The 13,998-nt window shown below is 37.5% G+C and overlaps 2 protein-coding genes across 3 annotated transcripts; one reads left to right on the top strand and one right to left on the bottom strand.

The window, feature by feature from the left end:
• The first annotated feature begins 995 nt into the window (after nt 1-995).
• Nucleotides 996-3,758, top strand: LOC105212897 (sterol carrier protein 2). The gene is made up of 5 exons (XM_011185243.2): nt 996-1,216; nt 1,597-1,920; nt 1,979-2,169; nt 2,327-3,207; nt 3,279-3,758. Exons 1-5 carry the CDS (start codon nt 1,172-1,174, stop codon nt 3,467-3,469), a joined length of 1,632 nt encoding a protein of 543 aa, XP_011183545.1. The 5' UTR covers nt 996-1,171; the 3' UTR covers nt 3,470-3,758.
• LOC105212898 (uncharacterized) lies at nt 3,478-13,549 on the bottom strand. 2 transcript variants are annotated; one of them, XM_054226476.1, is made up of 9 exons: nt 12,913-13,549; nt 12,460-12,804; nt 12,036-12,391; nt 10,553-11,968; nt 10,343-10,483; nt 10,144-10,283; nt 9,940-10,079; nt 9,586-9,876; nt 3,478-7,964 (listed from the first exon to the last, which is right to left on the bottom strand). In XM_054226476.1, exons 2-9 carry the CDS (start codon nt 12,776-12,778, stop codon nt 6,208-6,210), a joined length of 4,560 nt encoding a protein of 1,519 aa, XP_054082451.1. In that variant the 5' UTR covers nt 12,779-12,804; nt 12,913-13,549; the 3' UTR covers nt 3,478-6,207. The 2 variants fall into 2 exon arrangements, with proteins under 2 accessions (XP_054082451.1, XP_011183547.2); XM_011185245.3 differs by having other exon boundaries at nt 10,553-11,965; nt 12,460-13,548.
• Nucleotides 13,550-13,998: the final 449 nt, after the last annotated feature.

Here is a 13,998-nt window from a genome sequence, read left to right on the forward strand (position 1 = left end):
AAAAACCTCAAGTCATACTATGTTTACATATAACTAGATTATCTCCATTTTCGAGCTTAACTCGATAATCTGTAATTAAGAAACGAGATTTCTCATACAAAATTCCCCTTGATAATTCGAGATTATAAAATTATCTTGTTTTATACAAGTTTTCGGTATTATTCCTAGTTGTATCGATAATTTTGCGAAGATGAGAAATGTCAAATGAAAATATAAACAAAAATGACCGACAGCGAGAGAAAGATGTGTAATACAACAACAAATACAACACATTTCACAATTGATAATCTCATTTGGCTATATGTAAACGGTTAGATTATTGAACGAGCTTAGAGCGAGATTATTTTCATATGTAAACATACTCTTAGAGAGACTTCGAGTTATAGAATTTTTCATTAAAACATAAAAATTTTCAAAAAGCTGTAAATATAGATTTATAGACAGTTTAATTTATTTACTAAACTAAAAGTTTTATTTACATATGTTAAAACATATATTATGTAATTTTGTCTGTCTCGAAAGTAAAATTTTAAATTTTTTTATGACGCCCTGGTCGACAAGTTTGATTTATGGAAGAAAATGAAAGAATTCAAGAGTTCAAGTTATGGGAAACTTCGAGTTATGGAAGGAAATTTGTATGAAATGTGATGTCTAAGCGCTATTGCCAATTCAAAAGTTTGAGCTATGGAGATCTTTGTTTAAATAAAACGTAACATATGTATGGTTGTTTCTCAAAACTATGTTGTATTGCGCATATTATAATATTTGGATAGTTTGTTGTATTGGTTCTCTCCAACTTTTGAGTTTTTGGTGTAAATATCGACTTTCGTTTTTACCTTCAAATTGCGTTTCAGCTCAATGTCTAAAAAATCTAAAACTTCGGCTGATCGGAGCACAGCCTAACCCAATTCATTAAATTTATCGATTTTAATGATTACAACGATATTGACAATTTTGCTACCAGTGGTTAATCTATTGTTTTCGAGTAGTATTCTTTTATCAGTATTTGATTTGACTCTGATCAGAGTTCATTAGAATTTATTCTGTTGCAATTGGCAGAACAGTTTGGTAGCCTATGAATATACGCTATTTTTTCATCTAATCCTTTGAGTGGAATTTGTGATCTTAAATAATAATACTTGTAATTAAATCGGTATAAATCTAATTAAAAATGGCGAAAACTAGAGTTTATGTTGTTGGTGTTGGTATGACAAAGGTAAGTAGTTTGGAATTTTAATTAATGCACTTACATATATTGTTTTTGTGCTGATGAACTTTGAACGAGAAAGTGATAAACTTCATATACAATTAAACAAGTACTGGTACAATTAATACCAACAAAGTGCTGTATAATATGGCTCTTTCCAGCAAAAACAAATAGTTTCGGAAATTCTCTTGAAAAGCCAGCTGATTTTTTTCTATCATAAACGAATTTGTTTTTTTTTTTTCTTTTTTTTTTTTTTTTATTAAAGCTTACATAATAAACAAATTATTAAATAAACTAAAGTACGCAGCGCTAGCATCATAGGCTTTCGGCTGAGCAACGAATTTGTTATTATTAAGTTTTGTTTGCTAAATGCATTTGTTAATTTCTAGTTCGAAAAACCGGGTAGACGGGCTGACGTCTGTTACCCCGATATGGCAAAGGAAGCCATCACTAAAGCTTTAAAGGATGCAAAACTGGACTTTACAGAAATACAGCAAGCGGTAGCTGGTTATGTTTATGGAGATTCCACCTGTGGTCAACGTGCGATATATGGTGTAGGTATGACAGGTATACCAGTATATAATGTCAACAACAACTGTTCCACTGGCTCCAGTGCACTTTATTTGGGGAAACAAATTATTGAGTCGGGTAACGCTGATTGCGTTCTAGCTGTGGGCTTCGAAAAGATGGAACGTGGATCACTTTCAGCTAAAGTAAGTACTTAGCATCAAAATGTGTAAAATATTTGTAAACATGTAAATTGATACGTAGTACTTTGATCGCGTCAATCCCATGGAGCGCCACATCACTGAAATGTCGGAACTTACTGAAATTGGCAGTGGTCCAATGGCAGCACAAATTTTCGGCAATGCTGGCAAAGAACATATGCGCAAATATGGAACAAAACCTGAGCACTTCGGTAAAATCGCTTGGAAGAATCATAAACATTCCGTAAATAATCCGTAAGTTTGAATTAGTTATTATTAATATACAAAATCAAAGTGCAAAAGTCATTGATATCTCCCAATGTACCTGTGGAGCTTATCTTATCAAGTAAATTATTTATAACTTCTGTACTTTAATCTTTTTTTACCCCCCTTAACTTTTTTACGTATACAGTTATTCTCAATTCCGAGATGAATACACACTGGAACAGATTATGCGCTCACCGGAAGTGGTAGAGGGAGTTCTTACAAAACTACAATGCTGTCCAACATCGGACGGTTCGGGAGCGGCCATTTTAGCATCGGAACAATTCGTGCGCCGTCACGGCTTGGAATCACAAGCTGTGGAAATAGTTGGCATGGAAATGGCCTCCGACCCCGAATCCACTTTTGCTGACAAAAGTCTCATGAAAATAGCTGGCTATGATATGACCCGTTTAGCAGCGCAACGTCTGTTTGCTAAAACAAATTACAAACCACAGGACGTAAATGTGGTTGAATTGCATGATTGCTTCTCAGCAAATGAGCTGATCACTTACGAAGCCTTAGGTTTGTGTGAAGAAGGCAAAGCTGGTGAATTAATCGATCGCGGCGACAACACATACGGTGGCAAATACGTTATAAATCCGAGTGGTGGATTGATTTCCAAAGGGCATCCTTTGGGAGCCACCGGACTGGCACAATGTGCAGAGCTTTGTTGGCAATTGCGTGGTTTGGCTGAAAAACGTCAAGTTGCTGGTTGCAAGCTGGCATTGCAACACAATTTAGGTCTGGGCGGCGCCGTAGTTGTGGCTTTGTATCGTATTGGTTTCCCAGCCGCGTCGAACGTCAGTCACAATTTAACCGCAGCAAAGACTGCTGACAATTCGGAAGGTTTTCAAGTAACCCCATTGCTTAAACTACTTGAAATCGCGATGCAAGAAGATCAAGATAATCTAATAGAAAAAGTGCGTGCTGTATACGGATTTAAGGTAACAAACGGACCAAATGGGAAGACTGGATTTTGGGTGATTAATGCTAAAGAAGGCAAAGGCAAAGTTATATTCAATGGCAGTGGTAAGTAGCAAATGGATATTTGAATAGTTTTAGCATGAAAAATTTATATTTACCAATATATTTTTTTGCAGATAAATGTGACGTCACGTTCACTATCAACGATGCTGATGTTACAGAATTGATCACGGGCAAATTACCGCCACAAAAAGCTTTCTTCCAAGGCAAAGTCAAGATACAAGGCAACATGGGCATGGCAATGAAACTTTTGGAATTGCAAAAGTCTGCTCAATCTCGCATCGATACTTTGAAAGCAAAGTTGTAAGAGATTGACGAAATCTTGTTTGAATTAGTTTCAAGCCTACACTTTTTATTTCACAATTTGTTTTTAAACTTAATTGCGGAGAAGGGTCCCAATCAATTCCAATTTTTATACTGGTATGCAGTGTATGATACTTATATAGTCTGTTAGGAAGTGTTTGTGTGTAAAGGATGAAAACATGTGTTAAACACGTCATATTTTTAAATTGTACATTATACTTACTGTTTTTTATAAACTATGATAAAGGTGAAATAAATGTTTTATGAAATACAAATGTACATCAAAACATTAACTAATCGCTAATCTCTACCTAATGTTTATGTAAATAGCTTTTGTTGAGTAACTTGAGCTTTAGTAAAAAGTCCATTCGACTGAACTGGGTTATGGTGTCGCGTGCAATGCAACACTGAAACTTATCTCGATTCTTTCTCCCTGAAAGCCAACAGCTAATAGCAGTACTGAAACAGAACTACGATTTTTTACAAGCGTCAATAAGTTTTCCTTAGGTGGAGGAACTGTCAACAATGCACCAAAATACAATGAGTTTCTCATACTTAGTCGAAGTAGACACTATTTAATTTTCGATGTTATTTGAACGCAACAACACTACATTTATTGGAAATCTATAATTACATATATCATCTATCTATAATTACATATATCGATCATTATTAAAAGAATTGTATTTCACTATATCGTAGATAACAAAGACCCGCGGGCTTCAAATCAATAACATTGGACATAACCCCTAAATCATGGACACAACTTCCCTTTTATGAATACAATATGCTTAACTTGTAATATACAACCCTCATGGAGATATTGCTAATTGCTCCAACAGTTCTTTGAGTTACCGAAAGAATTGCGGTATTTCGGTTTTAAAATTTTAGTACTTTGATCAAGTTGTCCTTATAGCGGTTACCCAAATCTGAGGGTTCAGGCATTAATCAATTGTCATTGAAACGAACCGTTTCGATGGCGTCGGACCAAAATGAAGTGGGTGTTAGATGAATGGGATTAATTGGGCATGCGAAAAGGTGGTTAATGTCATGCGGGTACTCTTTGTATGCAGGAGCTATATATAGATTTATCGGGGTTCAGTCTAGATTGGTAGGCGTTTAATTTGCTACAGTAGCCTGAACGAAGTTGCACTCGAGTGATTCCAGTTTCGCGAGGCAACTCGAGCTACAATGTGTGTGTGCAATTGGTAGTCCAAGTACGCCATTCACGGGGAGGGAGTCAATGAATAATTCCCACAACCGACGTTATACGATACCGGAATTAACACGGTTTTTATCCGGGCAAGGACTGTTAGTTCGGCGATCTTAACTTGTTTGGACCGTTAAGTCATAGTTCTTTGATCATTGCTGTTATCGGTGTAAAAACCCTAATTTTAGTTCAAAAACCCCTCCCAGTTTCGAAGTGTAAATAGTCGAAGAGAAGTCTTGTGATATTAAGCCAAAATTAGCACATACATATACATATGTATTTATAGATGAGATTTATTGCGATGGGATGCAGGTGGTAAGTACCCAATATAGATCCGTATCAATGAAGATGAAAATACGTTTGTCGTATTAATAAAACTTTATTTGCTAATCATCTTTCTTCTATATTTAATATATGTATGTAAGTATATGTATATGCAATATAAGTATATATATGTAGGTCATTGTTTCTGTACAATATGTGAAAAAAGTTGCGAAATTCATACATAAATGTAGTGACACCTTTTATGTATGTTCTTGTGTATGTGTGTGTGTTAATGTATGTATGTACATATGTATATCGTGTATACAGCGAGCATTATATACCCAAAATATACAACAAAATATATACATAGGTACAATGCATATGCAAATGTAAACAAACATCTTTATACATATATGTATATGTATGTGTGTATGTATGTCAATTAACTGCCACACAAAATATAACTAAAATTAAATAAAATATGTTATTATGCTCTGCGATTTAGCAGCTAATACATTTTAACAACAACTTAATATGCCTAAAAATACATAAGTATGTAAATCCGGTATAAGCGAGTTAAGAAGCACTAAAGCCTAAATAGCGCATTTAAAAAGAATTTATTGTTTTTATATCCACAACAAGCAAGTGGCTTCAGTTTGGTGCAAGTGTGCATCTTTTGCATATTACGAGAAAGAAATATGCATGGATTGGACTGCTGATCAACTGGACTTTGTGCAAATTTGTTTGAAGTAAGCAGGAGCAAGTGCACGCTAAGCGTGTGCCTGTGTTGATTGTTGTCTTTACTCAAACTATTTTCGAAAAGTGTAGCGCCCACTTGGATCTAACATAAAAACAATGGGTTCTCATAGTATGCACGACAGCATGCAGCTGCACACACGAGTATGAGAATTCTCATAAATCACGCATAAATAAATTAAGGAAAGCTAGTCTCGTACAACGCAAGATAAACTACTCATAAATATGTTGATATCATATATGTAAAGTAATGTATGTGTAAAAATAATAATATTTACAAATATGCTGCAAATCGTAACAGTAATTGTTTTTGTGTGTTTTCTTTCTGCTATGTGTAGTTTGTTTTATACACCTATTAGCTTGCTAGCCAAGCACTGAGAAGGTGATTCTATTTTGATTTGCTTAACTACTGCTCAGCCCTGCAGCTACTTAGACACACGATGACCCTTTCCAACTTAACATTTTTAGTGGTAATATGCGCGTTGAATTCCTTTTTGCTGCAGCGCAACGCCTTAATGCAGCGATGAGGAGTAGTTGTGTGTGTTTGTTGCCGACGTGGCTGACGCATTGCTGTTATCCATACTGGCCATGATGGAGCTAAGCAGATCAGCTGGTGCAGAGTTCGGCGGTTTGCTTATCGAGCTAACCTTGATAATTTTGTGTGCCTTCCGTTCAACAGGTTGTTGTTGTTGTTGCTCTGTAACACTAGTAGACGCCACTCGCACGTTAACGCTACTGTTATTGGTCTTTGTTTTAAGTGACGCCTGCGGCACTATTACTACCGTTCGCGTCGTGTGATGGTTGCTGCTACCGGCAATGGGTGTGGCAAGCAATATGGCTTTGTTTTCCAGTTGCACAATCGGTGGCGGCGGTGGCAGAGCTTGCGATATTTCCGGTGGCAATGGTGGAAAAGTCACTGCCGCTTTTGTTGTCACGCTCGGTAACTTTGGCGCTGCCGGCGACGTGGGTTGTGTTGCAACTTCGACGAGTTCTTCAGAGACGGTCACCTCCTCTTCATGATCGACCACCAACTGTGGTTGACAGATTGTTGAAGGCTCACTGCCAATTGAAAGTATATTGACGTGGTCCGTTTGAGCTGTGGGTGTGCTTTGTGACACTGTTGCGCCGGCGTTCAATGAGCTCTCTGTTGGGTAGCTCGTGGGTTGTGGTACGTTGGTCGGCAGTGTTAGCACCGATTGAGGCATTTGTGGTGGCAGCGGTGACGGTAATTGTGTTTGAACGGTTGATTTTGCTGTCTTGGTGTTGGGGGTGTTGGTGATAGCAGAAGCGGTGGCGGTTGAGGAGAGGGAAGGTTCATCGGATATTATTTGTACTTGAATTTTGATCTCGGGTTCCTTTTGATTTAGGCTATTAACATAGGCCTCACGATGTGTAAAGGGCGTTTGAGGCACAAGTGGCAAGGGTGTTGCAGGCACTGTCGGCTCCGGCAGTTTGGGTATCTTTTGTGGTGTGGCGGATGACGTGGACGCAACCGTTGCTACCGTTAAAGTTGTTGGTGTTTGCGGCGTCGTTGCCTTTAGCATTTCGGTGTTTGATTTCTTCACTTGGTTTTGTGCACTTGGTGTACTAGTTGGTGTTTGAGATTTCATAACTGAGTTTAAGTAAGTATTTTTGGATTGTGTATCATTTGGTGTATCGCCATTAGAGTTTAGTTTATGCGTCAAACTACTACTGATATTGTTCGTGCTGCCTCGTCGTTCTTGCTTCATAGCCTCTATATGAGTTGTATTATCCTTGGACTCTTTGCGCTTTTTCAAGTGCTTCTCAGTTGACGGAGATTCTAAAGTAGCGCTTGCGTTACTGTTGCTCGCGCTGCCACTGTCGTTTGCCGTTGTCGATGTGTTGGTAGGCACACTTTCCTGTTCACTGCTCGCCGCCATAGACTTGTGTAGTTTATGTTCCAACACCATTTTGCGCATATCGATTCTTGCGTCGTCTCTTACGGCTTTCCGTTTGCGGCTTGTTGTGGATCCACAGTCAGAGCCGTCCTTCGAATTCGAGTCCTCTGTGCCACTCTCACTGGAACGTCGTTCCTTGCCGTCGATGTCAATCAGTTTTGACTTCTTTGCTTTACCATCATGCGTCCGCTTACAGGGTGTACGCTTGCCATGGTGCTCGTCCTGTGATATAGGATGGGGAAGCAACGTCTGCTTCTCTTTATAGTGTGGTGGCTCTGCCAACACTGGATTATTCTTTTCGTTGATTACCTCCTGACCTGGATAATACTGACGCAAGCGTAAGTGCCAAGCTGTGGACATAAAAAAATTATTATATATTTGCTCATTTAAAAGGCAGTTTATCTTAAAATATGTTGGCAATGTTTTCTCTCGCAATATTTCATTAAAATACTCATCCCTAAAAGAGGATTATGCAACTACCAGCAACCAAATCAATTATAAATCTTGCTGTTTTTATACTCTCGCAACCTGTTGCACAGAGTATCATAGTTTTGTTCACATAACGGTTGTTTGTGTCACCAAGAAATATAAGAGTTAGATATGGGGTTATATATACATAAATGATCAGGATGACGAGTAGATTTGAAATCCGGATGTCTGTCCGTCCGTCTGTCCGTGCAAGCGATAACTTGAGTAAAAATTAAGATATCTTAATGAAACTTGGAACACATGTTCCTTGGCACCCTGAGGAGGTTGCTTTCGAAAATGGGCAAAATCGGTCCACTGCCACGCCCACAAAATGGAGGAAACCGAAAACCTATACAGTGTCATAACTAAGCCATAAATAAAGTTATGAAAATGAAATTTGGAACATAGGATCCCATTAGGGAGGGGCACATTTGGATGTAATTTTTTTGGAAAAGTGGGCGTGACCCCGCCCTCAAATAAGTTTTTTTGTATATAACTCGCAAACCAATAAAGCTATATAAGCCAAACTTTCTGCAGTCGTTTCTTTTAGCCATTTCCTTATACAGTCCAAAAATGAAAGAAATCGGATAATAACCACGCCCACCTCCCATACAAAAGTTAGGTTGAAAATTACGAAAAGTGGGTTAACTCCCTAACGAAAAACGCCAGAAACACCAAATTTTACATAAGAAATGGCAGAAGAAAGCTGCACTGAGATTTTTTTACAAAATGGAAAATGGGCGTGGCGTCGCCCACTTATGGGTCAAAAACCATATCTCAAGAACTATTCGACCGATTTCAATGAAATTCGGTATATAACACTTTCTTGACACCCTGATGACACGGGTGGAATATGGGCGAAATCGGTTCACAACTACGTCTACTTCCCATATAACCCAATTTTGAATTCCATCTGATTCGTTCACTTTATAATGTATTCATAAGGAACCAATGAAGCTAGCGGAATAAAACTTTACACAAATACTGTATTTGACCTGTGACATCACTTGTGGAAAAATTGTCAAAATCGGACCATGACTTTTCAAGGCCCCTGATATCAAACATGAAGAACTCAGTGCCTAAGGTTAATTTTTCACCGAAAATATAGGTAAATCCCTCAGATATTTTAATGTAATTCATTCCCTCTGAATTTTTTTCTTATAACAGTTTCTCTCTGTACCTGAAATGGTATAAATCGGGTCATAACTTCCCCCAGATTCTATATACCTAATTATAAGTAATATTAAATTAAGTGATCGTATAGTCTTCGATACATTGTATCTTGGTGGTGAAAACGAGTGAAATCGGTTTAGGAATTACCTCAGTCCCCATATACTATTTATGATGATTTTCGTTATTCTATTGAACTTTATGCCGAATATATGGGTCGAATTGTGTTGTCTTTATAAAATTTCATCAATAAATTGCGAGAGTATAAAATGTTCGGTTACACCCGAACTTAGCCCTTCCTTACTTGTTTTTAATTTAATTTCCAACACTTACCAATACTGGTAACGGCTGTAACCGTTCGAAATTGATGTATAATGTTCCGCGGCAAAAAGTATATGTCATTATCACACAGCTGAATGCGAGAGTACCGAATTCCCTCACGGCGCAATTGATTTAGCTTGGCATCCTCAATCCACTGCACACATTGTGATATTGGTGGTTCGTGCAAATCGAGCTGTAACATCCCTACGAGGTAGTTAAAGTCCTGAGCAGCGAATGCCACTACGTCTTTCGTAATACGATTGTGATTATATGATTGGCCACAGTGTACCGCTTTTAATATGCCTAAAAGAAAACAGTTTTGTATAGACACAATAAGGTGTGGAAAATAACAATGTGCATACTAACCCACTGCAGCAGTAGTGTTCCGCTCATGACCATGTCCAACATGATCTGCATGAGCTTTGGTGCGATCCTCAATCATGGTCTCACGCGCTTCCGACAAACGTGGCAGATACTGCAGATTGCGCAGTTCATTTATACGTGTACTGAAAGCATTGTTAAACAAATTATAATGTTTCTGGTGGGAATGATGCCATAGCAGCAACTTACCGTTGACGTTTCATTGGCGTTTTACTGTTCAGCTCAGCTGTAGGCACTAATTGTTCGCCTGCTCGCACCCACAATATTGGACCGTCATTAGACAGACGAGGATCGGTTTGCAAAATAGAATATGAACCCCAAGGCATGGTCTAAAATAGTTTAAAAATACATTAGTCTATGAGTTATTGAGTTTACAAGTTTACATTACCTTTTTGAGAAATGGATTGGACTCGATACGACCCAACAAATCGGGAAAATATCCACCCACTTCTTCGTGCACTTTACCAACTAAACTTATTTGATGCAAGGGTCCATAACGAAACGTTCCTTGCGAATAATTTCTTACCACCTAAAAGGAAAATGCGTTTGGCACTATTAAAAAAAAAAAAACAATTTATGAAAGTTTCGAAACACAAACCTGCTCATTGTATTGAGACATTGTACATGTTTCAATATCCGAGTTCCTCCCCAGCACGCCAGCTTTAACCGTCAACGTTGAGTAATTCTCGGCCATGTGTTCCAGCAGATCGGGTATATAACGTGCAGCGTCATGCACTATTCCCATAACATGTAGTGCATAGCCCTGATCGTCTTCGGCAAAGCAAACATTGAAAAATTCCTCTACCAACTCCTCCATTTGTTCCGGCGTTAGTTGGTCCAACTCATCCTGATACAAATGTACTACGGAAGCGCCTCCATTGGGATGAACCTCAACTTCAAATAATCGTCCATATTTCAAGTGTTCCAATCCTTGAGGTGGACGTTCCACCCGCCTTCGCGGAGTACTTAACGAGAATGGTTCGTTCTGTTGAAATTGTGTTCCAACACTAGTTCGGCGTATTTTTGAACGTTTGTAGCACTTGGAACAATCGCGGTTGCGCGATGACGACGATGCCGATGTAGATGCCGATGCTGATGTTGACGAAGATGAATGCTTCGTAGCTGAGGATGATGAAGAGGTTGAATTTTTACGATGGTAACTGCTACTATTTGATGAGGACGATTTTCGTGCACTTGAGTTACTTGCAGATATAGTCGACGAATGTCCACTGCTATTAGATGATTTTGAAATCGGTGTAGTTTTGAATGAATGTGAGATCAAGCGACTATCATTCGATTTTTCTGTTTTAGACTCTTTTGTTGCGGTATTCATGTCTGGTGCATTGCTAAAAACCAATTGGCGTGATACATCGTCACGAGTTTTAACAACAGTGCTATTATTGATGTGTTCGCCTGCCGTCGTCTCACTCTTAGCAATCCCATTGCATTCGGTTTTAACGGTTTTAACTTTTTCTATCACAGTTAAATCAGTTTTCAAAGGTGATATTGATTTTGTAGAATTTATTATATTGGAATTTATTTCGCCGATACCGTTAGGTAATTTGTGTGCAATAAAGCCATCATTTGAAGTAACGCACTCGGAAGAGGATTTTTTATCATCCACTGCTTCCAACTGTTTCTCGATTTTTATGTTATTCACAATTACTTCAGTTGTATCTGAAGCATTCATTTCATTATCCATTTTGTTTTGTGCACGCACTTCACTACTTTTGTTTTCCTGTTGTTTTATTTCCATTTTGATTGTATTTACAACTGGATTAGAACATTCTTCTGTTTCCATTTGCGTAGGAATGCTTTCTTCCGTTTCGATTTTCGTAGATGATGAGGATGACTTTTCAAGAGATGTGCGAACCACATCTTTCGTAACTACGTTGCTGTTTGTTCGACTGTATGATTTTGTACAACTGGTATGACTTCCGCGACTACTATCGGAACTGCGCCGCCTATGCTCGTTCAAGGAACTTTCTGAAGATGTTGTTGAGAGTGGTATCTGCTGGTGTGTAATAAAAAAGTATGGTAATTAGGAAACTGCATATTTCAATTGTTATTTTACTCATTACCTTATCTTTCTCTTTTTCACGTTTAGATAATACACTGGATGATGTGGTGGGTTTAGGCTTCGCGTGTTTATTGCCGCCATCTTTGTTTTTATCACTGCTGCTCCCGGAAGAATTTTGAGATCTAGAATGCGAACTGTGATCTTTGCTAGAACGCTCTTTGGTTGACGTTTTATCCCGATTGCGTTCTCGTTCACGATCTCTATCTTTATCGCGTATTTTTTCCTTGGTACGGTCTCGTGTCCTATCACGGTCCCGCTCACGTTCTCTATCTCGATCACGATCCCTATTACGTTCCTTATCCTTTGCGCGGTCACGTTCACGATCCTTTTCTTTCTTTTTCTTTTTATGATTTTTCTCTGTAAAAAAAATATATATATTTGTATAAAACGATTTACTTAATACTGGTATAATATTTAAGTAGTACCTCTTTCGATCCGACTTATCGTATCGGCTTCTCCTGCATTTTCTGAACCTCCTGTTAAAAGTGGTTGTTTATCGTTTTTTGCTACATTTATCAGTAGATTTTTTTGAGTTTCCGTTGCACCTTGCACAACATTTTCAATTGATGTATTCTTTACACCATTGTTTGTAATATTTAGCTGACCGTTGGCAGGTTCTTGCAATTTAAGCTGTGATGATTTTTCTTTGTTTTCCTGTAGCGGCACAGATATTTTAGCGCCACTTTCAATGTTTCCACATTGCATTGTTATTGCCTTTGCCTTTATAGTTTCTATATTTTCCATTTGTATTTATATTTCTGTATTAGCATCTATAACGAGCACTTTTTAATCTCGTCACTTTTTTCATATGTAATTTTCTTATTTGTAAAAATACACGCAAACTTTACGAGTTAAAAACAAAAAATCAATGAATTTACCGCCACTACGTTTATTTATTCTCGGTCCGTATTTCTTTCTGCTGCTGCGCTTTTCACTGCGTAGTTTTTCAAAGCGCCAATATCGGGAACTCGGACGTGAGCGTTAACACGACGATATAAAACAATTCGCTACCCGTTTGACACCTCCACTTGCCAAATAAAAATGCCACATGCAATACAACCACAGTTCTTTGTAATCTCTTACGCAAAAAATAGCTTGAAGTAACTACAATATATCTTTGGGATTTTCTCCCCACCAATAATTGCAGCAGAACTTTTTTGTTCGAGAATTTTTTAATGCACTTGCGGCTGCTATGGCCCTATGATGCCCTACGTATGCGTTGCGTTGCTATAACTTCTGCTACGACCTCTGCTGCTGCATTGGATTGTTTTCGTTTTTGTGCCGCTGCTGATTCAGTGGCGCAAAATACTATAACAGTTTATTGCTCTGGGTGAAACGATTTTTAAGATTCGTTATTATAAAATGAGTCTATGCACTTTTTACTAAATTCAAATGTTAATTTTATGTCTTTTACACATTTTAAAATAATTTTCCACACGTTTTTTCGCACATCAACACAATTTCTTGACCACGAACTTACGAAGCAAACTGCGATGTTCGGGTCACGTAGTTGGTATGCCCAGGGATGCATTTTAATAAAACCGAATACCCATAAACACCTTAACACAGTGGTGAATTTAATTATACCAAATGGTATTGTTGTGTAATGCCAAAGATTTTTGAACTTAAATTATTTAAAAAAATAAAAATAATTATTAAAGGTTTAATATGAACACTTATTTTTTATTTATTAATTTGCATTATTATATTTAATAATAATATATAAAATATATTATAAATAGACTAATTAAAACGTAAACATCTATAATTAGAAAGATATTACACTTAATATCACTGTTTCGTTATATTTGATGATTTGTTATACATATGTATAGTTATTTCAAGCTTGCATGTGTTATGTAGGTAATATGTCTCACTCTTTTAGAACTAACTCATTATTTACGATATCACGAATGTGATATGTATTTTTTAGTCAAACTTTTTTCAAAGTAATTTTGGGCGAA

The sequence above is a fragment of the Zeugodacus cucurbitae genome, chromosome 3 (genome assembly GCF_028554725.1).
Source record: "Zeugodacus cucurbitae isolate PBARC_wt_2022May chromosome 3, idZeuCucr1.2, whole genome shotgun sequence".
NCBI lineage: Eukaryota > Metazoa > Arthropoda > Insecta > Diptera > Tephritidae > Zeugodacus > Zeugodacus cucurbitae.

Coding starts and splice junctions, on each gene's coding strand:
- LOC105212897 (XM_011185243.2), top strand. CDS start 1,172: ATGGCGAAAACTAGAGTTTATGTTGTTGGTGTTGGTATGACAAAG. Junction 2,170..2,326: donor AAACATTCCGTAAATAATCC/GTAAGTTTGAAT, acceptor TTACGTATACAG/TTATTCTCAATTCCGAGATG. Junction 3,208..3,278: donor AGTTATATTCAATGGCAGTG/GTAAGTAGCAAA, acceptor ATTTTTTTGCAG/ATAAATGTGACGTCACGTTC.
- LOC105212898 (XM_054226476.1), bottom strand. CDS start 12,778: ATGGAAAATATAGAAACTATAAAGGCAAAGGCAATAACAATGCAATGT. Junction 10,484..10,552: donor TGTCTCAATACAATGAGCAG/GTTTGTGTTTCG, acceptor TTTTCCTTTTAG/GTGGTAAGAAATTATTCGCA. Junction 10,284..10,342: donor CCAATCCATTTCTCAAAAAG/GTAATGTAAACT, acceptor AAACTATTTTAG/ACCATGCCTTGGGGTTCATA.